This window comes from Larimichthys crocea, chromosome XV, assembly GCF_000972845.2.
Source record: "Larimichthys crocea isolate SSNF chromosome XV, L_crocea_2.0, whole genome shotgun sequence".
Lineage (NCBI taxonomy): Eukaryota > Metazoa > Chordata > Actinopteri > Sciaenidae > Larimichthys > Larimichthys crocea.
In genome coordinates, this window is record NC_040025.1 from 7,673,292 (window position 1) to 7,698,206 (window position 24,915).

The 24,915-nt window shown below is 40.7% G+C and overlaps 1 protein-coding gene across 1 annotated transcript in view; it reads right to left on the reverse strand.

The window, feature by feature from the left end:
* Positions 1 to 369: 369 nt before the first annotated feature.
* The window catches only part of LOC104932316 (paired box protein Pax-7), a 33,950-nt gene continuing 9,404 nt past the window's right edge, over positions 370 to 24,915 (reverse strand). The window contains exons 2-6 of the mRNA XM_027288537.1: positions 23,898 to 24,097; positions 18,652 to 18,817; positions 17,463 to 17,662; positions 3,933 to 4,200; positions 370 to 1,245 (exon numbers count right to left, since the gene is read on the reverse strand). Of these exons, the coding sequence (XP_027144338.1) occupies positions 1,130 to 1,245; positions 3,933 to 4,200; positions 17,463 to 17,662; positions 18,652 to 18,817; positions 23,898 to 24,097 (950 nt within the window). The 3' untranslated portion in view covers positions 370 to 1,129. The remainder of the gene's footprint in view (positions 1,246 to 3,932; positions 4,201 to 17,462; positions 17,663 to 18,651; positions 18,818 to 23,897; positions 24,098 to 24,915) is intronic.

A 24,915-nucleotide genomic window follows, 5' to 3' on the forward strand; every position in this document is an offset into this window, starting at 1 on the left:
GTACTGGGTCAAGTTAAACATTGGTGCCAAATTGACCCAACACTGCGTCAGTGATTTTGAATGTATTGTGATGACTTTGCAGCGTAACTGGGTTGTGTTTCCCTACGGGATGTTTAGGTCAGAGGTGGAGCTAAGGCAGGCAGAATAAAGCTCGGTTGTTTGAACAAGCCACCTGTGACAGCACCCACCTGTCAATCAATGTGGCCACACTGTTAATTATTCATAACTTTAACCCTAAATATCGTGTGAACAGGTGAGTTGTATATAAATTCACCCTCAGTACAGTTGTCATGAACAGGGAAATTAGCTACAGAGACCAAAACTGTTTTTTGTACCAGGCTGTAAACATGTTTATTTCTGCTGTAAAGATGGACATTTGAACATGGGGACTTATGGAGACTGACTCACTTCTGGAGCCAGCCTCAAGTGGATGTTTAATGAACTGTGGTTTTTGGCACTCAACACAAGGGGAGTTTTGAACAACTGAATTTAATATCAGTTCACATTAAATTCAACGCAGTGTTTGCAAACAGCATTTCATAAAGTGAGGCAAAAACATCTTCACAAAAAAAGTGCTTTGAACTCACAGAACGACTGTAATGTATGTAACTGTGTTGTTTTCTTACACGTAGCAGAGCTGTCTTTATGCTGTTGAGAGAGACACCACCTGTGTGTCATCCTCACACGGTAACAGCATTTAATGAGCAAAGACGTTTTCACTTCATAAGAAACTGTCCCTGGTTACACTCAGTCGAAATTGATTGCTGTAAGACTATAAGAATTTACATCACTAGTTTATAGACACACTGATGCTGTGTACAGACGTTGGTGCAATATTATATGACAACGAAACAAACTAGTAAACTAGTTTGGTCTCATGGGGAATGTATAAAGCTCAGACAGCTGCATCGTTCTTTAACCCTGGAGATAAAACAGTCAAATAAAGTTTAAAAAAGCAATGTCAGCACAACATATACTCAAACTCTGACACACACACACACACACACACACACACACACACACGTACACACAGACACATGTTCTCTGGGAGATTTGTATGGATGGTAGCAGGAGGTGAGGGTTGTGCTGGTGACCAGGTGTAATGTTGTTTAAACACGCTGGGTGAGTACTAGTAGGCCTGGCCAGTCTCGACCTGCAGCAGTCCCAGTACGGCCGAGTGGTCGGCCAGCTTCATCCTGCGCTGGCTGGACAGGCTGACGTTCTTCGCCAGATAATCCACAGCAGCTGCAGAGGACATAGGGACAGTCAATGATCATGTGATAGTCAGTTAAAAAAATCTAAATAAGACTCAAAATATTTAGCAAATAAAAATAACTTCAATATCTAATATAATATTTACCATTTTATTGAATTCATGTTCACATGTTTAGTGTTTTTACTTCAAATCTTCTTTGTTTCTTTAAAGTCCACGTAAAGTCAGAAAAAATGTGTGTTCTGAGTTCAACAGACCAAACAAGAAAGTGTTATAACCATCCAGCCAAATTTGAATGATTATAAATAGTTCAGGAAATGACATGACTAAGTTTGAAACACTCTGAGCGAGATGAATTCATCTCCACCTCTCTGCTCAGGGTGGCCTCAGCGTGTCATCGAGCCACCCTTTAAGGACCGCCCACAAAATCCTGAAACTGAAAACTGATGAGAAACTGCTTGAACATCTGACTCCACATTCTAGTGATATATCGTTCAAAGTCTTTTCACTTTTCAGCAACTATTTTCTATTTCTATTTTTTATAACATATTTAATTGTTTTGAAAGAAATCTCAGAATTGCCTTTACATGGACTTTAACTTCAGCTCACAAACATATTTACTTTTTCAATATTTGACCAAATACAACCAGATTTTCATTCATTCATCCAGTCGAACCCTGACAACACACAGGACTCGCACTGCAACACAACACGTGTAAAATACTGTATTGTGTTGGGTGCAATGTGTTGTGTAATATTGTGTTGTTTGTGTTTGTGCATGTTTTCTAAATGCTGTGCATGTGTTACCAAGTTGGTGAAGATGTTTTCTTTATTTCCTCGACTTTTGTCTATTTCTGTGAGTGTCAGTCCATCAGCACCCTTGTAGGATATGAACCAGGCTTTTAAAGTCATGCACTTTGTCCACCCCAGCAAACCTCCCTATACGATTTCTGTGCTGTACGTGGAACTTTGTGGATGGTAAAAAATGTTACAGTAATGTTACCTCCAAAACGTATCTAGCAAAACAAAGGAATAGGACTGTGTGTGTGTTCATGGTAATAAAGGAACAGTGTGGCTCACTGAGGAAGAAGATATAACAGCATTAATATACTGTTGTCATTGTTGGTTTGACTCGCTGCATAAACATCTAGAAAAATGTAGAATATCCTCAGACGTGTATTGTATTGTAGCAGAATAGTATGACCAGTCACACTGAATGACTGACAGACAGACAGACAGACAGACGGACAGACAGACAGACAGACAGACAGACGCAGCAGTTTGTCTGTGCAGACGGAAAAGAAAGGCAGGTAGTCTCCAGAATAACTCTACTTCTTGGAAAGATGGCATTAATGTTCAGCATATATTTCAGCTCAGAGTGGTGGATGTTGCCCCTCCCTGGTTCAGCTGATGATAACTTCTCTTTTATAGGGCAGGAGAGAGGTGGGCTGACAGCAGATGTGATGTGACATTGTGTGTTTGGTGTACATGAGTGTGTGTTGTAGCTATCGGGGGGAGATAAGTAAGCCACGTCAGTTAGGATGCTAGCGTGCACAGAAAGGAAGCTGTCACTCCGAGCTGAGGAATGAGAGAAAGACGAGCACCTATGGGTGGGCAGGTCTGTCTGCCAAGATGTCAGTCACCCAGACAGCTAGTGGGGGAGCAGTGTGTGTGTGTGTGTGTGTATGTGTGTGTGTGTGTGTGTGTGTGTGCGTGTGTTTGTGCTTCACAAGGGTTTAGTGAGGCCCTCTAAAGGAAGCTGTTTTTCCTGTCAACCAGGTTTATACCTTAAATCCCTGTTGAGCAGTCACACTGAGAGTCCTCTGCCTCTAAGATAGAGTCTGATAACACACACTTACACACATGCACAAACATAGGTGCACACACACACACACACACATACATGCCTCAACTATTTTGACAGTATGTACTTTAATCTGTCAGGAGCTTCCTGCAATAGAACAAGAGAAGAGTCGAATGTCTCACGTAAACTGTCTAATCTGTCGGTGGGGTTGGGGTGGGTGAAGAACCACAACCACGCCCAGACATGAGGTCACAGAGTAATAATTTTTTAAAAACAGAACAGACTCTTATTGCTGAAACGTTGTTTTACAACTGTGATCAGACACGCTTTAAATGACTGATGAGTAGAAGGTTTCATAACTGATAAATAATGACAACATTTATAAACCCAGGTGGTCAGAAACCTGTGAGATGCCCAGAAGGATGTGTGACATGCCAACATTTAGCACTTGTAGGTGTTGTTAGGGTGTTGGATGGGCCCATAGTACAATTGACTTAAGTCCAGCAGAGTGGAGTTCACCCTGTACTGGATGCTCAGCTCCCATCACAGACCTGCAATCAACTTTCCTTTTCATAAACCAGTGAGAATCTGAAAATCTTTTGAATTGAAAGTAATCAGAGTCATCCAGTACTGACACTGTTCTCTGGTTCTCTGATATCATGGGCCCAGTTTTCAACGGGAGATGGAAACACATATTCTGGGTAAGTTCTGACTCTATGGTGAACATTGAAGTCACATGACTGATCGGCTTCAGTCTTCTCATGGCTCCCAAGACTATAATCCATCCATGATATTTCCACACAGATCTGATTGTAACCTTCCTCACATGTGTGACATTTGGATGGAAATATGGCTAATGAGTCATAAAACAAAGATGGTTGCTGCTGATGGTTAGTCTAAACTAACAGGACTTACTCTGGCCGTACTGACTGTACTGGTAGCCGGCGGCAGCCACAGCTGGGTCCATGCTGTAGCTGGTGGTGCTGTACGTCGGGGGGCAGTAGGATTGGGATGACGGAAGGCTGTCCACCGTCTTAATGGAGGAGTCAGCTGAACGCTGGCTGCAGCTGGCTGAGATGGCATTGGATGGAGAGGAGTCCAAGGCGCTGTGGAGTGGTGAGATGGAGAAATCGTGTTGTGGCTGTGATGAAACACCGCTCGGGTTACTCAGGATGCTCATGACCTGCAAACACAGAACAGGAGAAGATGCTTCAGTTGTCTTCAGTCCATTACTTTGGTACATAGCAAGAAATATCTACACCCTCTGGTCTGATCACCATAAAATCTGTTCTAAATATTCAATCATTTCATAGAATTGTGGTGACACACCTGAGTTTTCCTTTAAGGTCACCAAAATGCCATTGTTGCTCACAAGATATTTCATAATCTAACAGACAGTGAGCCCTTTGAATTTGAATAATCCTACAGCTTTTTCTCAAGAGCTACCCTCAGGGGAAACTTTAAATGTTAGCCAAATGAAGCTTTGAGAATATTACATGGTGATGATCTTGTTTGTTATAAAGCCAGTGGGTAGGAAAACAGGGAAACAAGGTGGACAAACTTATTTGGAAGAGAAAATGAAGGGGAACAGCTCGTACTGTGAGTCCAGCAGTGGGGGGAATGTTAGTGTTTGTACCACAGGAGTTTTGGACCATTGGAAAGAGGAGGTTTTCAGACCCGGGGCGTGGGAGCTTGCTGAATAGCAACAGAGCCATTGTCGGACCAGATGAAAACATATTTCAGCAAATCTCTATAAAAAACTAAATCAATCAATTGTTCAAGGATATGTTCCACCTGTTTAGTTCTCTATATGGACTGTTGCAACCAAAGTCTGCTCAAACACGATTGGTCAATACTACTCCACCAGGACCAGAGTCTTCATCCTTCGCCTACAGACTCTGCAATCATATGCAGATATGTGTTTATAGAGATTAGTGATTAAGTGATTAAAAAAAAGTGATTGCCTTGAAAGCCTGCTTGGCCTGGTAACAGTGGTTCAGCTTCAGAGAGAAACGAGACAGAGATGGGGAGGAGAGGAAAACGAAGGAAGGACTCCAAGTGTGGACGAGAAGGTAAGGTCCGACAGTATTCAGGACGACAAGGGGAGAGCAGAGTGGCCCATTCTGGTACTTGAAGGTGGAAATTATGTGACTTCAATTAAAGGTGTTTGGATTACAGGGTGAAATGTTTGGGCAACCATAATACAGGAAAGCAACACAGTTCCTCCCAGTGGCAGAGAAGTGGAATGGTGTGCCCTGAAACTGTTTGTTCTTCATATTCAGACCCGTTCTGATAATAGCCGATAAAAGCTTTCAACACCACTTCAAATATAGTATTTGTTTCTTTGTTTAACAGTAACATGATCCTTAGAGGTCAATAATCCCAGTCACAATCTGTTGGAAGTCAAAGTGAAATGAAGCCCTGGTCGTGTGAGCTGGATTTGGACACAAGATGAATTTACAGTCATTTGTTAAAAGATAAAGATTTCTTTAAAATACCTTGAATGGCTTTCCTTCTGAGTTAAATCCTTACTGTGCCAACATCACTACATACTGAAAGCTTTTCACTGTCATGTATCTATGTATATTGATCAGGTCTCCAGGATCTAACTGGAGCGCTCTAGTCATGCTGGTCTCCAGGCAAACTGTTCACAAATGGTATAGACAGTGTGGAATCAGTGAGCCGAACACTTGTCAATGTCATGTGGAAGAATCGGCCTGGGATTTTAATAATACGCATGTTTTTGCATGGAGCAAGGGAAAAAAGGATGACCTCAATTTGACTACATGTTCATGTTGAAGTGTTTTACAGCCTCTGTCGTCACTGACAGTTGATAAACATCAGGTCCTGTATAATGTTCTAAAGATTTTCAGGTATTAAGGGTTGGAGGTTTGTGCTTGTTGTGATTTGTTTCATGGTATTAATAGTTCATCAGCAGAGTAATCAAACAAGAAATGTATAACAAACAAATGTTGTGAATCTTACATGCTGGATCATGCTGGAGCAGCCCAAGTAATGTATCACTGGAAATTGAAGCTAGCCTGGCTTTGTCCAAAATTAAAAGACACATACCGACAGCTGTAAAGCTTATTGTGAAAGGCTGCTGTAAAGAACACAACATGTATCCTTTCAGACACACATTTTAGACAGAGTTCACCTTCATATCACCAGTGTATGTTGAAGCCTTGTTTTATTTTATTGTTATCTGGTAGCAGAATAAATATTCCCCCAATTTTACTGAGACAGTATCCATGAGCTGTGCAGTGGTGTCAACATCTGTGCACAGCAGCACATTTTCTGAATATGACTGATCACACACGTCAGTTAATAACGTCACGTCAGTGAATAATTCAGATTTTTTTCTTTTGTATGACTGCATCATAACAGGTTTTGAACAGTTTAAAGAATATATATTTATATATTTAAACTAAGTTGAATGAAGGTGGAGTTCAAAACATGACATAAGCTGTCACTACTGATATGTGAGGTTTCAATCTTAGCTTAATAACTGTGCTAATATAAAGTATAAACTGCAAATACTATTGATATTATTAGTATTAGTACTATAATAGATTATTATTGTTTATTATAAAGAGTACGGTCTAGACCTGCTCTGTATGGGTGTGTCATGAGATAACTTTTGTTATGATATGAAGCTATATAAATATATTTGAATGAAGTTATAGACCTATTCTGTAATGACAAAATAAACTCTTGCTATGGTATATGGCTCAAGGTCATCTCTTCACTTGAATAATGAAAGTTAGTGAAATAAAACACACAAACACACACACTGCATGCACACACAGACGGTGGATTAGGTGATAAGCCTCCATCTCAAACAGTGTGACGAGTTTTCAACAGATGAAGAGATGAGTGGAGAACAGAGGTGTGCAGATGTGCTAAGGTTATCTTTACTCCAACACATGACCGCCTCCTCCTTTCAGATCTGTTCCTCAGCCTCTCACTATCTCCCCACCTCATTTTCTTTATGTATTTATTCAGCTCAGCTAGGTGCTCACTTCTGAGCTTCAGAAGAGTTTCATTCTCAATGTTAACTTTCACTACACAACGTAAGTGTAATGGAAGCACTGAGAATTAAAACTGTTTGCATTGAAAGCATGTGTTGATTCATTATGATTTACCTCACAGTGTCAGGTTGAGCTTCTGCTGTGGGCGGATACAGCCACTGAGATTAAGGCTGATGTTGACATGTTGCTGGTGTCAGACAGGATCTATCACTATCTTCCATGGAATCATATGTCAGACAGTAATTGCAAAGCACATCGAGCATGTCAGTATTGAATGCAGAATATGTGATGCAATCAGAGGTAATTATGTAATCAGCTTAAGCTATTTTACTATAAGCAGATGTGTTTTTTTTGTCACAGGCTGTAATCCTCAAAATCCCAACTCCCCCATCAGTGATGAAAGAAGAAATCAAATTCAATGTCATGAGGAAGAAATATTAAAATATACAGAGCTGCAACAACAAGCAAATGCACTCTGAGTGAGCTGAAAGTCAAATATATTATTACCTCATCTGAGGAAATATGCAAAACCCAAAGACAGAGACAGTGTCCTCAGTGTGTTCCTGTCAAAGTGCTAAATACAACCATGAAATATGGAAGTTTTGCTATTGCCATTGCATTGTCACAAAAGCATTTTAGTGTTGGATAAGTTCACAAAACATCAAGTTTTGTGAAGTTATCAGATGAAGTTGATCATTATTTCTACAAGTGACAGCAAATCATTCAAATAAACTGATTATTCATCAATTTTTCAATCATACCAAATTGTCAAATGTCACTGACAATGTCAACTCCTGAAGCGCTGAAGGTTCTCAGGAGAACGGAAGGTTGAAATCTAAATGTTCCGCAACGTCCGACAAACCTGTGAACTGTGGATGAAAACAATGTGATGTGGTTGAAATCTCTGGGAAACCTTAGGGTAGGTCTTGAGTCAAGATTTGTTTGAAACTGCAGTCAAGCAGTTAAATTATTATTATTTTTTTTGTATAATTTATAAGGTGATAAATTGTCAGGACTTTTGTGTATCTTAGCAACACAGACATGTTTATCTATCGTCCAGATACATTCAGTATAATGTTAGTTTTCATCGTTATATTCATTCATAATAATTTCTGCTGTTACAATATAAAGATATCCTGTGTTAACGGAAGCACAGCAAGTTACCTGAGTAAATATAAAGATTTTGAGGGGTTTGAAACATTTTAGATCATTCAAGTATATAACAGTCGACTTTTTTAACATCGACATTTTAATGAAGAAAGGTTACATATTATTGAAATTAAAATAGAATGTGTTCTACCTCTACTTTTTCTTTGTGTGTTTGTTTTAACTGCTATTCTGTTCCTAATGAACAGATTCACTCTCGTGAAACAATTCGCAGATAACCAATGCGCACCACCACATCCGCATCTCCCCTGCACCACATCTACTATGATTCCAAACTAGCTGTTAACCTTTAATGATTTCAGGCCAAGACGCTCTTTATCGGAGCGGGATGGGGTCGAGTCAGAAGACGGTGGCAAACAGGGAGCTGTTTGCTCAAGCAGCAGGATATTGGCCAGTTGAGGGATGTCAGGTCAAACAGCAGCTGACAGTGTTAATATCTGCTCCTCCTCTCCATAATGACATGTAAATAAACAGAGAGATGCCTCTCAGCTGGAGGCTGACAGACAGAGCACTGCTGCAAACAGCCAGCAGCTGGGTCCTGAATGCATCACTGAGAAATAGGCAGTAACATCCCTGCACACAGGGCATATGTGGGAAATACTGGCTTTACAATTTCTTTCCCATACAATAGTTTATTTAATTACCTACAAGGGATAATACACCAACATCATTAGAGCTGTACAATCTGTATTATGGTCTGACATCTGCACAGAACCTTTGTCCAGTTTGGTGCATCTCATTTTGCAGATTCATACGTTCACATACATTCAAAAGTCCGTGAGGTGTCAGATATAACTGCACATCACAGGACATTTGATTGAATTTCTGCATGTCTGTTTTTTATCTTGATATTTTATGAGTACCAATCTCCAAAGAATTATTATTATTATTATTACTCAGGCCTGACTCAGACCAACAGCAAAACTGTAGGTTTTTATATTCATATGAACTGTACTGTGTTCACGTGGACAAATAGATGATCAGACCAGTCAAATTACTCCACAGTCAGACTGAGATGTCACTGACACTGAGCATGATCCAGGTCAACTTTATATGGACCTGTTGTGTTGTCTGAGAGAGAGAGATTCACTGCTACACCAGAATCGTGTTGACCCTTTAATCTATCATCATCATCACCGTATCAAAATATCTGCTACACTGATCCTTTAGTCCATGGAATTGAAATTTGCTTTGGAGGAGAAATCCTGAAGGTTTGATGTCCTTTCCTCTAATCAGAGTAAAATTAATAAATGTAATAAAGATAAAACATGAACCTGCATGACCTTATCTGACAACACTAAAGATTATTGGCGTGGCCAGCAGGTATTTCTAGTCACACATGTAAAAATGTATCTATATGAATCTATATGGTCCTATCAGATATGTGAAGGTATCTGAAATAATGCAAACCTATTACCGAATCAGAATCAAGTAATCACTGTTTATAAAACCTGATCACATGAACAAGACAGCAGATGTGAGCTTCAGGTTGTGGTTGTTCATGCGCTGCAGCCAGTCAACGCCTACATTTCATCCATACCACAGGAACTAGAGGGGCTTAACACTTCTCTACCCACTCAGTCAGTCAGACAGCACCCTGGGCTCTGTTTAGTTTCCACTGAGGGAGGAGGAGGAGAGGAGAACACTCTGAGTGATAAATAAAGCAAAAATATATCCTACAAACATTCCATCAGTGGGTCTGATTTAAATTCCTCTGCTTCTCTGGCAGCTTTCTTGAGTAGGTCTTGTCTTTTATTTATTTATTTTGCTATAAAGCTCCTGCTTTGCTTCTTGCCAAACTGAAGCAGCATCTGTTTTTCAGGCGATTTCTAATTAACATCTCCCCCTTGCCCCCACTCTTTTCCTCATTATGGGAATGATGTAAATATATGTGCTCATCCGTTTTGATTTGTTGACATGGGAGCGTGCCAGTTGACAGTGTGCCCAGTCAAAGGGCTTAGTACTGCAAATTTTAATAGCAGCTGAGACTAATATTAGGCACTATACTCATTGACATTCAGGTGCACAGAGCCGTGTCAACACAGTTGAACTGGTTGCACGAGGATGGGCACAGGAATGGAGTGCGCTTAAATTTATTTATTTATTTTTCTTCTGCTTCTTTAATATATAATTCCACATATTTCTTATTCTCATTGATTTTTTTTTAAAAATAGGTTGTTGTTAATGGGAGTGTATGTGGCAGTGGTGCAGTGCGCTTGGTGGTGGCGGTGGTGGCGTCCCCACCCCCCCCGCATCCCATCACAACACACCCACCCCACCTCCTTATCTCAGGCCGACAGTTGTCAGGAATCACGAGCAGAGGCCTGAGTTAGCGAGGCAGGCAGGCAGGCCTGGGGATATGGATCAAAGAGACAGAGCTGGAGAACCAAAGCAGCTCTGATCCCCCAACACTGAAACCCACTCTATTCTATCCTTACTCACCCTGCTCTCTCTCTCTCTCTCTCTCTCTCTCTCTCTCCCTCTCTCTCTCTCTCTATCTCTCACCCCGACATCAAATAGCGAGCCAGAGAGCTCCACCATTCCAAAGCAGGCTAAATCTTCCTCTCACAACAAACCAGAGAGGAAATGAGCGCGCAAGAGGGGAAATGTGTTCTTCTTTACTCGTCTGATGTGTTGATGTGTTGGGGTCACTGTGAGAAGTAATAGTTTCATCTTCAGTGGCAGGTCACTAAGTTGTCTGACCTGACAAAAAAAGTATTAGTGGTCCAGCATCACTGACTGTCTGACTGAAGAAAAAAAAAAACTCCTCACCACTGAGAGGGCTCCAAAAGCAAAATAGATATATGGGAATTTGTCAAAAAAATAATCTTTTTTGTAGGGTTTCTTACGGGGAGGGGGAGTGAAGCTGTGAAAAAAGGGTTTCTATTTACACATGCAGTGCCATCACAGGAATGGCATTTCATACTGTCATTTTGTCTTTCTGTCAATAAGACTTGGAATTGGCTGCACGCTCCATCTCCACATGAAAGTCAGCCTCTAATTCTTTTCCATTCAATTTGAGAGGAGGAGGCACTGAAATGGCTTGTGTGAATTACATTCCAAATGCAATATAGCTGTTTCAAATTGAATTATTGCCTGTCAGACGTACAGCATATGGTCTTCCTGCAATTTTGAAGTGGGATCTTAGGAAATTCTCCCTACATTGTTATCTCATGTAAATGCCTGGGAACATGATAAAGGGTCAACAGCAGTGAACCCATAATGGAAAAGCTTCATCTGGGACTCAGAGCCATTCAGAACAGACTGAGAGGACAATAAATACAGAACGCAGCCAGCATTCACCGCAGATGCATTTCATGTTAGGAATGAATACCATTTCAATCAAATGAATTTACTGGATCTGTTTTTCATTTGATATGTTGTGCTCTGTCCTAACATATAACAGTTTCTATATGGTAAAAGCAGTTCGCCTTAAGCTCGTGAATATACCTGAAAGCTGATGCAGCCATTTGAAATTCAGATTTATCATTAAAAATAAAGAAACTGTAACATGTTAAGATTTCATCTATTCATACAAGGTAGCACAGAGCATCAGCTACGTTTGAGCAGATACATTTTCATCTCTTCAAACCTGATTTTCCACAATCTATCTAAATCAAGCGGTATGTGCTTGTTTTACTAAATCACATTATATGATGCATCTTAGCATGTTAGTACATTTAGATTATATGAATTAAAGGTTAAACAGTCTTTATTTTCCAAGAGGTGCATTACCCCAAATATCTACATTTTTAAGCACAGGTAAGTAAGTGAGTAGTTTATATAGTATACAGTATATTTAATATATATATACATATAGTAGTCTAGTAGTAATATAGTATAGTAGTTGTGTTGTTTTTTTTCACAGACAGGCATTGATGACTGCACTGGAGCAATGATTAACAAACACATGCTGTAGAAAGGCCACTGTCTGTCATTACAACAATAAATCTCTTTTTTGTCATTAAATCCTTGTAAAATGTTGTAAAAGAACAAACCAACTACTGTAGGTCTGAAAAGCCAACTGTCAATAAACTGAAGAATAAGAGAGTAATTGGAGACAAATTTGGTGTTGAATTTGATTTTCAACTCTTATAAACACCATGTCAATCTGATTTTCTGCCTATTAGGAGGATCTCGTCGCTCATGGTGGGCTGCACTGCCCAGTGTTTGTGACTAATTGCATTAAATTTCTTTTTGGGCGAGTGATGTGTATTGATATGAACTGGTTGTCTATTCTGCCATGGAGAACAATCCCTCCTGAGCACACAAAGTCTCATTTGAAATGGTAATTGTTGAATCAAGACAGGATAACATGGGATATCCCTCTCCTTCTCTCGGACACACAAACACATTGACACAGAATTTCTGCTGCAGCTTGATGAATAAGTGAAAATTCAGGTTCACAGCAGTGTACATTAGAAGACAATCTGCACTGCAATGCTATGGTTAGTGACAGTGTGAAGATCAGGGTGGTGCATTGAAATGAACCACCCATTTTGTCTACGCTGACAGCAAGTTGGCACTGTACACAAATCAGACTCGAGAATCTACCACTATGTGCAGAATTTCTGTATTTTATTCCAGAGACAGTTTCACTAGAACAATCCAATACACTAAAATGAAAATCAACAACTCGGCTCATGTAAAAATCACTAAATGCACAGGACTACAAAACACATTGGGGGCAACACAAGCTCAGACTGTAGGATTTGGCTTGGGAACAGGAGGGTTCAACTCCAGCATGGACAAACATATGGAGGGTGGACTGGTAGCTGGAGAGGTGCAAGTTCACTTTCTGGGCACTTCTGAGATGCCCTTGAGCAAAGTACTGCCACAGTGGTTTAGCGCCAATTACATTTGTCAGCAACATTAACTAATGTAACTTATAGTTATATTACCCATGTTCATTATGTTTTAAATGTTACAGCGCCTCCTACAGGGCTTAAGTAGAATTCAGTTTCTGCTATTTTAGGTCTGTGTTCTCATTGGCTCGTTTCCAGTTAGACGAATGTAGGAAACAGCATGTTTACGATCTCTGTTTTCATCCGCCTGTGTAAGCCTTGGAGAAGCTTTGTTTGTGAGTATATTAGTTCATTGAAATTATTCAATTTCATATTGGATTTCATAGCCATTTTGTATTTGTTTGTTTTCAGTTTCACACTGTTGATGCTATTGCTACAACTACCACATTGAAGCTCTGTATCGGCAATAAACGGACGTTCAAGGGCACGTTGAGAACTCACTTATGCTCCATTCAAGCTACTATGTGGTACACCAGTCAAGTCACAGTGTATAGCTATCTGGTGATGTGCCTCGCTTCGTGCTCAGGTGCCAGAATAGTAACTTTTCTTCCTTAAAATGACAACATCACTATCTATTTACTGCTACACTGACTTGTAATAGGATGAGTAGTTGTTATAGTAGTTTTATTGTACATATCTCTACTTGTTTATTTATGTGTGCACACTATGGGGAAGCTTGTAATCTCATTATACTTGTATAATGACAATAAAGGCATTATATTCTATTCTATTCTATTCTATAAATGTTGAGGGAATGTTGGTACTACGTTGGCACTAAGTCACACACCACCAACTATTTGAGTGATTTTGGTGAAAATGGATCAGATTTTATGGAGAAAATGTTTTCTAGTTTTCCCTCTGATGTCCTCCGGCTGCTCCACCTCAACACTCTGTGATTTACAGAGTTTCCTGATGGACAGAAAGCTTTACTTGTTGCTAAAGGTAAATGTAAAGACAGTTAGCTCAGTCAGTGCTGCCAAGCCTGTGAGTTGAAAGCAGTTAGCAAAGGAGCGTTGGGTCACTGAGGGGAGTACATTTTCAGAATGGGCGCTACTACTACTATTTATACGAATACTACTATTACTACGACTCCTACTGTTGGTCAAACTTATGAGGCAGGCCTAGTTGGGGGGAAGCAGTAGCTCAGTCCATAGAGACTTGGCTTGGGAACCGGAGGGTGGCCGGCTCAAGTCCGGCATGGACCAAAGCATGACTGGAGGGGTGCCAGCTCACCCCCAGGACAATGCTGAGATGCCCCTCAAAGCTTTCTATATCATCTCTAAACCAGATCAATTCCGTGGGTCCATTTCTTCCTCAATAGCATATCTCCAGTATTGAAGCTATCCCATATGAAATCTGAACTCCTGTCTTCCTTGCCTCTCTTGGGTGACTGTGCTGCAATATAATGTTCCTTCCAGCTCTGAGAGCAGACAGTGACATTTCTTGCCCATCCACTAACCATCCTTTCACTTGGACATGCTGATGATGATCCTATCCCAGTTTCAAACTGCTTCACTCCACTTGAGCTTGTGGCTCACGATGGCTCTAAGGACGCTGTTCATTCCAACCTGATGAGAAAACAAAGTCTCGCCCCAACAACCCCATGGAAAATGTTGCTGATACCACTCCCCTCCTTCTGTATTAAATTCCAAGTGAACTACTAGCCTTCAGGCATCGACGCCCCGTGGAGCACCAGACACTGCTGTTGCCAGTGGTGGTGTCATCTTCAGTATTCCCCAGGCTTCATACCTTGGTGAAACTCCAATCAACTCTGCTGTTGTTGTATTGAGTAGTAATCAGCTACCTCTGTCATCCAAACTCACTGTCTATAATGGAGCCTATAGGAAGAGGCAATCTGAAATCCTGATTCCTATATCTGACATTTGAAGCCCCTTCTGTCCAAAAAAAAACCCTATTCCAAAGTGATTTATTGGATAATTTCAATATAACTTGTCGGACTAGTCTTGACGACATCGTCGACATAAAAACCATAAATCTTAAAATCTCTACCAATAACCATGCTAGAGATTTAAGGAAGGCAAAAAGGCATGGCATGGATGCAAACGGAAGAAAGACAAACTCAAGGTGTGATGTTGGCCTACAGTGTGTTGTTAATGAAGTTAAATGCCAAGTTTTCTAAATTGATTGCTAGTTGCAGTCACAACCCCACAGTTTAATTTCAGACAGTCAACTCAGCGGTCAACCCTCCTCCTAGCCGGGATATGGAAGCATCCATTGAGCTAGGTAATTCATATGATATCCAGAAATCAGGTTAATAAATAAATCAACACCAGATAAGTGACAAACGGTTGCCCTCATGAGTGATATACTGTACTAACTGCTTCAGAAATATATTTTTGCAGTAACAATCAAATGACAAAAAGAACTTTGTATCTCTACTTCAGTCAAAAGTCTTTCTTTCTACCAAAAAAATCTCTTGGTGTATCTTTTTTACATTTTATTATTATTATTATATTATTATTATTAGTATTATTGATTATTCGTAAGTAGTAGTAGTAGTAGTAGTAGTAGTAGTAGTAGTAGTAGTAGTATTTCCAGCTGATTCCAGCTGAGTAAAGAATTACTTTAATTCTTATCTTGTTTGTGGACTATTAAGATACATTTATTGCAGAATGATGAGAAAATAACAGATGTTGATGCCAATCAAAAGGACTGACAGTAAAGGTGTACCTACAGCCATCAAAGCAAAACAGTCAAAGTGTCATAAGATACATTTTGTTATGATATGGTACTATATAAATAAAATTGAATTGAATTGAATTCAATTGATTCAGCCCAAAGTGATTCAACCAGATCTGACCTGATCCTCCTGATTACCATTTCATTACTGTATGAATTTACTGCCTGCCTGTTGGAAAGCACTGTTAATGACATAATAAAGAACTAACCGTATGTCTAAATCATAGACAGTCATTTTGTATGAAGAGCTCTGTGTAACCACTCAGGTTCATTTGGTCCACTGAAAACCAAAATGATCAAGATCAAGTTTACCACTGGACAAAAAGCCTGCTCCTCAGTGTTCACATAGTCATTTGCACTAAACCAAATGTCAGAGGACTACGGGATATGATGCTTGATATCAGCTACAATTCATTAGAGCAGATCTGTTAATTACACAAGGAGAGACACTGTCTGAAATTAATTATCACAGTCATTAGTCAGTGAGATTATTTCTCTTCTATTTTCCCCCCTCTCTTTCTTTCTCTCTCTCGCTAGATGATAGTTCAAGTCAGAATCCATTGGAAGCCATAGGCTCCAACAATGTAGTTGATTACACAGACACACAGGGGGATAACATAAAGTGTAAAATGTTATTGTGTTAATTCAGCTCTGAGCAGGGGTGTGTGCAGCCGCACACTGGCAGCACTTACTGACAGAAACACTATTAACCTCTCTGCCCTCTCTTCATTATTAACATATTTTGGTCTTTTTTAGGAGGAGACAGCCAGTCAGCATGCCACATAGAAATGGTACACATCATTTGAAAGCTGAAAACCTGAAGATTCATTTGAGATGCAGCTCGGCACTGTGTGCCAAATGTTTCCAGTCATAAATATGCAATAAACATTGTGTTTACTTAGAAGACTGATCAAATATTAAAGCGTGTATAAGGACTGATAACATTATTACAAGGGTATATAATGGTCACCTCCATGCTATATTATGTCTCATAAGTTGTTGCAGCTTCTGATGATTTGGTATCAAAAATAGAATTTTTGGGCGATTGAATGATGAGTACTTCTTATTGTCAGTATATGTAGGAAAGCCATTTATCCTCTGAACAGTGAACAGCAGTTTGTGATTATGCCAGAGGTTCTTTTGAGGACTAACTCACCACACATGAAAACAACTGGGCTCATGTAATCCAAAGAGTCTCAGACCCTTATGCAGTTACAATAATTGTTTCCTGACCACACTGCAGAAATATTCAAATACGCTAGGTGAAAAATCCAATTTATAGTTTTTGCCCAAAGCTGTATGTGATTAGCATAAAGTAGACATGTATGTAAAGGAGAAACTCATGACTCTCAATAGAACCATTTTCATTCAGATATCTTCGAAAATATGAATTTTTAAAAATTTGGTCTAAACGTGGAGTGTTATTAAGCCCCATTCCCATCAGGCTGGTGTGGTCATTACCAATAGGTTTGTTAAAACAGCCTCCAAGTCGAAGAGACAAATAAAAACCATTATTCTGGTCATACACAGTGTGTATTCTGAACCTACAAATATTAAACTGATCGTCCTATCCAGCTCCCAGCAATCAGCCAACAACCTGACCTAACAAAATGTCAGAGCAACAGAACAATACTGGGATTGTATCGATGTCTCACAGCCCAACTTGACTGAGGTTATTGTAAAGTTGTATCTCCTTCACTTGACCCTCATGAATAAATGTCACAGCATCCAGCAGTTCTTACCTGTGGCGAGAGTCCATTGCTGACAGGGTTGACGTGGTTGCTAGGTGCTGCGGCGCTCATGAAGGTGTCGGAGTAGCTGGAGAAGCTGTGGCGGTTGGAGGCCAGGCCATAGGCAGAGCTGCTGTCAGTACTGGACAGGCCACTCTGGTGCATGGTGGATGGAGGTAACGGCTGGGGACGGTGAAGTGTACCACTGCCATCTGAAGAGCAAAACATAACAGCACAGAGCTGAGGATGTAGCATCTCAAACTCTTCCTCTACCCCTGCCCATGCTGTACCCTGCTGCTGTTTGCAATGATTCAGATCTATTTCTTCAAATGCTTAAACATTTAAATAGGACAGGGTACTGACAGCATGATGAAAAGGGCGGTTTGGATATATGTTGCAGGGAGAAGACTGTGTCATGTGACTAGAATTAAGTTGACTGCCTCAACTAGATCACAGGCTTCACTTCACAGGTTTTAGGATGGTTTCATGCCCGGTCTGCTTGGTTTGGTTAAAACAAACTTGGTGTGGTGTGAAGGTAGATCTCAGCCCATGTCCAAGCAGTATATTTGTGGCCTGAGAAGAAACTGACGGACTACAGGATCGAGTAGAAGTGTCATTTCAAAAGCCTAAGTACTATTAAATCCTTCTTCTGATTGTGTACTGTTCAGGAAGCCACCTTCTAATAAGAGATCGGTTTGTCATAACAAGCAGCCGATTTGCAGTCTAATAATATTAGTAATTCTCATAATCATTTGTGACACCAGAGAACATAAAGAGGCTTTATACATGAGAAGTATTAACATGCCGCACAACCTGCTGTCAGGTAGCAGAATTAGATTCCACAACGTGGGTCCATGGAGCACTGAGGATGCAGGATGACAGGTACCTTTCAGTCTGGATAACTTTGTGTTTACAGCTCTCGGCTCATTAGTAAAATGTCACTGTGAACACAAACTGGACCAGAACTAATAAACACTCTTTTTTTTTTAGAGCCATCCTGAGTCAGTGCATCAACAGGGCCCATCTGCACATGTTAAAGTATTATTAAACATTCTCCAGTAGAGTCCCACAGGCCTGAGGAATCCATGACAAGCAGCTCTGAAGCTGTTCTGGAGGCTGCTGGTGGGATGACACCTCACCGACACACTGCCTTTCATTTGTCACCCCATCTGTATATGATCAGTGTCAAAGTGTTATGTACCTTGGGGCAGAGTGTTGGTTGGGTAGCCGGACTCTGGCAGCTGGTACGTAGGAAGTGTTGGCATCCCTGTGGGAGGAAATCCACCGGGCAACAGGTGGTTGAATGCTGCTAGCTGATTGGCTCCTGCTTGTTTTCGCCACCTGGCCCTTCGATTGCTGAACCACACCTGAAAGAAACAGAGCAAAAAAATCAAAGGTATCACTTCCATTTGCCATTCAACTTGATCTCAGAGTCAGAATGGGCTTTCCTCTGTCATTTGAATACATTACACATTAAGTGGCAGCTTAAGCCTTGAACAGTTTAAGGTGAAGTGTGTAGCGCAGTGTTCATCACACATGTGGAGCTGTCTCTGTCAGCATATACACTGCTGGATACTCAATTCATTTCTTTTATTCAATTTCCTTGAGGGAGTCATCTCAAAAGGATCAATAAAGTGCAGTCTAAGTCTAAGTCACTGATGGATGTGGTTGCATGTAGTCAGTATTGTGCGCTGATGCAGCTTAACTACACACAACAGTGGTGTACACTTTAACATCACTGCAGCAGGATGACCTGAGGCTGCTTTAACCACATTTTCTTCACTCATGCAGAGAAACTTTGAAACGTTCATATAACAAAAACAAAGAGGTGATTGATCTTTGATCCGGAAGAGAAAGTAAATGTTTTGTCAATGGAGTGTGTGTGCATTTTATGACATATAAATGGAGTGAGTGTGTGTGGTTAATCGTGCGTTGTTCCTCGTTGACTTGGGACTGTTGAATGCAGTCTCAGTAGAATGAATAGAGGGCAAAGAGGAGGCAGAGGAGGTGTCACCGTCCCAAACCTCACACATGACTGATCAAAGCAACTAACACACTTACAACCTTTTACTTTTACACTCTATCCTTCCAGCTCCAAGATTTCACAATGCCCAATAAAATATTTTTGATATTATTATGATAAGATTTACTTCACTGCTAAGATCTTGCAGCCAGTAGATAGACGTTGGAAAGTTGAAGGTTGTCTCACCTTGTTATGTTTTATGCAGCCCTGCACACACCTACTCCCCAGCCCAGAAAAAGTGAGTCAAATCAGGCAGATTATGAAATGACAAAGGGGGTGTGTATAGCCAAAAGCTACACTGTGCTCTTTTTTAACTCAGTGTGGCACTAATGTCCCAGTTCTTAATTAAAGTGAACTGAAAGGCAGAAGCAAGTAAGAACAAGTATCAGCCTGTTGGTGTGCAGAGAGCACTCTCACAGAACCTGGATCTGTCTCTGTGCTGCTCACACACTCTGTCCCACATTAGGACACACAGGTAACTGAATTTTTGTCATTTGTAGCATATGGATCAAACCATACAATGCCACTCACTTGAGTTAATACAAGGACACACATACACACACACACACACACACACATACACACACACACACACCCACACACACACATACACCAGAGCCGTTGCAGGAATCCATGTATTGCCTCAAGCTTTCCACCCACCCATTTTCTCCAGGAATCCTCCTTTTTTCATTTGGTGAAAATGAAAACATGCCTTTCAAGTGGAGAAGATCATTTGGACTCCTATTTCTGAAGAGGAGACTCAAATAATTAGAACAGGTGTTGTCGCCCCAAGGTACAACTGCAAGAGGAGCAGAAGAAGTCTGACTGATCAGCTCAACAGCCCAACACTCTCTCTGCAGAGCAAAGAGTGTGAAGACACACACAATATCACCTTTCATCCCGTCAGCTCCTCCTGACCGCTGCTGCAGAAACCCTGACATGATGTCATTGGTGTATACTATTGTTCACTTGGTACTTCTGTGTGTGTACATTCATAGGCACACATTCCAATCCAGATGTTAAATCAAATAAATTAGAAATTGTGGGGCAGTCGGTAGCGTAGTGGGTTAAGCAGCCGCCCCGTGTGTGCAGGCTATAGTCGTCGCTGCAGCTGTCAACCCCCCTCTCTCTGCCCACTGCTTCCTGTCTATCTTCAGCTGTACTATCAATAAAGGCATAAAAGGCCAAAAAAAAAAAATCTTTAAAAAAATTAGAAATTGTACTTCATATTTTCATAAAGAAGGCTGATATTTAAAGTACCCATCAAACAGGAAGTACAGTTATATTTACTTAATTGATTAACAGTCAAATAGGGAGGGACTTGTTGCCGATATTGATTGGTGTTTAGAGTAGCCAGTAACCAGCATCCCGGATCCAAACCAGGCATGAGTCAGTTCAGTTAGCTACAGCAATCTTTCCATCAGGAAAATCCATAAATCACCTGTGTGATGTAATGTCTGAATGTCTAAATCTAGACAAAGCTTGTCCCCTTTTTATCAGTCTTTAAGCTAAGCTAAGATAAGTGGCTGCTGACTGAGGCTTCATATTCTATACAAATATGTGAGTGGTATCAGTCTTTGCATCTGCTATGGTATTTTTTATGAGTGAGTCTGAACATTGAGAAGAAACTGATTCGATTTTTTCTGACTTTTAGAGCAAATGGAAGACTGGAGCAAAACATCAGCTTACTGAATTAGTGAAGACATCAGGGTCAACTTAAAAAATATATCAAACTCTTGGGTCCCACATAGGCCATGAGACTATTTAGTAACCCTCACTCTGATACATACACATGCACATCCACTGATGGTTATTCAGTCATTACACTTCTTTCCAATTATTACCTCTAATCCATCAGCTCAGCTTCTGGGCTCGGAGTCATTAAACCTCAAACTCACTTTGCAAAATCAGCAAATCCCTAACCACCACCAACCAGGTCCACACTCTCCTGCTCCTCTATCCGATACATAGATGTACCAGCACTGTGACCAAAGCTTGTTTATTGTTTTGTCACATTTTCCAGACATGAGAGCAGTGCAGATGGATGATGCAAGTTGATGACACACCTCTGTTTGCATCACTTTTTTACATTCTTTTTATTTACATCAAAGAGCTGCACTGATTGCACCATCAGACATGTCAAAAATAGTACAGAGTGACAGAAGATGTTATTAGAGCTGTTCTTTTTTTTATTTGTCTTCTGACTTCCCAAACATTATCGAAACTGAATGGATAAAATTCTCACAGTGAAATTAATATTTTTGTGAGGTTTCTCATGCTCAAGACGTGACACAAAGACCCTTATGAAGAAAAAAAATTCAAGCTGCGGGACCTTGCCCAGAATAGGGGGACCGGGAGGGGAGCTCGCAAGTGAGTGTCTGGTGGCCAGGTGGGGAGTGATTGGAAGGAACGGCCTGCCTGATCTAAACCCAAGCGTTGCTTTGTTGGACTTCTGTGCTAGTCATGGATTGTGCATAATGAACACTACGATCAAGCATAAGGGTGTTCATATGTGTGCTTGGTACCAGAGCACCCCAGGGCAAGGTCAATGATCAACTTTGTGGTCATGTCATCAGATCTGCACCCATATGTCTTGGACACTCAGGTGAAGAGAGGAGCAGAGTTGTCAACTGATCACCACCTGGTGGTGAGTTGGATCAGGTGGCAGGGGAGAATGCCGGACAGACCTGGCTGGTTTGCCAGCACAAAAGGACAAAACGAAAAGCGTCAAGAAGAGCAATGGAAATTAGAGCTACAGCTATCTGAATGTGAGAGGGCATATAACCAGAACCCACCGATAATAATCTTAAAGCAACTCTGACCACAAGAGCAACCTTTAGCTCACTGCTCACTCAGAAGGCAGAGCAGAGTATAAGATTCGCATTAGGTAATATCTAATCTTTTACCCATGGAATATCTGACATACTAGTCCAGAGGGACCCCATTTCTGGATTATGTAGGACCTAGAATATCTTTTGGATTTGGAAAAGGCTTTCAACCGTGTCCTCTGGGTGCTGAGGGAGTATGGGGTACCGAGGCTGTTGGTACAAGCCATCCGGTCCTTCTCCAACCAAAGTGAGAGTTGTGTCTGTATTCTCAAAGTAATAAGTAACAAATACGTTCTCAGTGGGTGTTGGACTCTGTAAGGGCCGTCCCTTGTCCCTGATCCTGTTTGTGATATTCATAGACCAGATCTATGAGTGTGAAGTGGCAGGGATAAACTCTATGCCTCTAACTGTTCTTTATTAGGTCTGCAGTTAGAGTGAATGTGACTGCTTTCCATGCCATGCAGGTTCTCTCAGTTTTCCTGGGTCTTGATTGATCCACGTGGCTGTTGTGGATTAAAACTCCCGTGAGACAGCCTAGACCCTTCTGTGATCTGATGTGAATTTTACAATGAGTGGTGGGCTTGAAAGTGGTGGGAAAAACAGATTCCAGCCAAGATGTTGGGGAGTGAGACATACATGAAGAATGCAGCCCCCACCCCACTACTGACCACCTAACAGCTGTTGTCAGAGCTCTACAGTATTTTCTCCAGACACTGTGGAGCTGTCAAAACCTAACAGAGACCTAAGACAGGTTCCTCAGCTGAGATGTGAACAGCTGGCAGAGTCTGGATTCAGTGGGTAAATACGGAATTTGGTCCATAAAGTATCACAATAATTCGACATCTTATACAATACAAATACATCCAATCACACAGATTAATGAAACAGTCTGACAAGAACTGTGTTTTGTGTATGTCTATCAGAATATAAAAGAACATCCAAGTAAAGAAGGACATTCAGCGCATCTTTTAATTGCTTTAATACCTGAAAGTAGAAATAAAGAGTGACTGTTCACTTTGGTTCTGAGGATTATCCAGATTAGTGATGATATTTAGTGTTTCTAGAGGAGGTTACTGTGGTTACTTAGTTTTGAGCAACACAAATTGTCTAAGGGATGAATCCACGCGTTATCTAAACAAAGTCAGACTGCAGCATCTAAAAAACAATGAAGGAAAAATTACATAAAGAAAATTAAACCGAAGACACCACTTTGAGGATAATACATCAACTCAGGCAGACTTATTTTTAGTCCAAGCAATCACAGAGGTGTGTGGGGCTGTTTCTGTGCGGCTGCTTTAGTTATGAAGTCTAGTTTGAGTGAAACATCCACAAGTTTGAAGGTTTATCAGACACACAGTGGTTATAAAACTGAGACAGGATTTAACAGCTGTGGAGAGTCATCACAGCAGTCATTATTTTACCCCCTCAATGGCATGAGGTTAACTGTGGAAATATTCAGTTTGCATTACAAAATAATCTACCAGGAATTCACCTCTGCACATGTTTAATTGCCAATGCAGTGCTTTGCTGGATGACGCCACATGGATGGATGGATGGATGGATGGATGGATGGATGGATGGATGGATGTGTATTACCTGGACCCGGGCTTCAGTGAGTTTGGTCCTCTGGGCCAGCTCCTCCCTGGTGTAAATATCGGGGTAGTGGGTTCTCTCGAATGCCTTCTCCAGCTCCTCCAGCTGCTCTGCTGTGAAGGTGGTCCGACTCCTGCGCTGTTTCCTCTTCAGGGGGAGGTCAGGCTCTGACTCCACATCTGATACTTCATCCATCCGACTGCCTGGACAAACATGGAAGGGACACATTAGGACTCATTTCATTATGGTCAGCATATTTTATCTTGTGAATATCTAATGATCTAATAAATAACAGGATATAATGACTTAAATTGGCTAATATGAGAGTCTTTTTATGGTCTTGGAAAGTCAATGTTTAGTATATTTGTAACAGTATTCCAACATCACGCTACGTGCATAAAACACTTCTCACAATGAATCAATCAAAGGCAACATTTAAATAAAAAATAAAATCTGTAACAATAAAACACAAACTGCTGTTTTGAACATTTTAATAACAGACATGTCTGTTTCAGTATGAAGGAAACTCTGACCATCCAAGAATCAGGACATTTATTAGTATTATTATTGTTGTTGTTGTTGTTGTTGTTGTTGCATGCACACATGTAGTCACAGCTTTGTTTCTCTTATTCAGGTCCACAGCAAACAACAGGTCAAATAAACACAAAATGTGACCAGCTTGTCATGTGATCTAATTAGGATTTAGTCATCAAACCTGTCGAGCACATATAGTTTATATGTGCAAAGAGTCAAAGTTTTTGATTTCCTGCCAACCATCCACAAAATGTAAAATAAATTAGTAGTATGGAAACACATTTTAGGGGACAATGCCATTGAACACAGATAGTGTTCTTGTGTAAGAGATCTTTTTCAAATCCAGACTTACCCCTATCTCTACACCTCTCCCCTCTCTAGTCCAAGTCAGACCACAGGGGGTGAAGACTGAGAACTACAGTCACACAACACCTATATCCTCTCTGTATAAGTCTAGTCTTGTAGTTTTATTGTCTGTCAATAACAA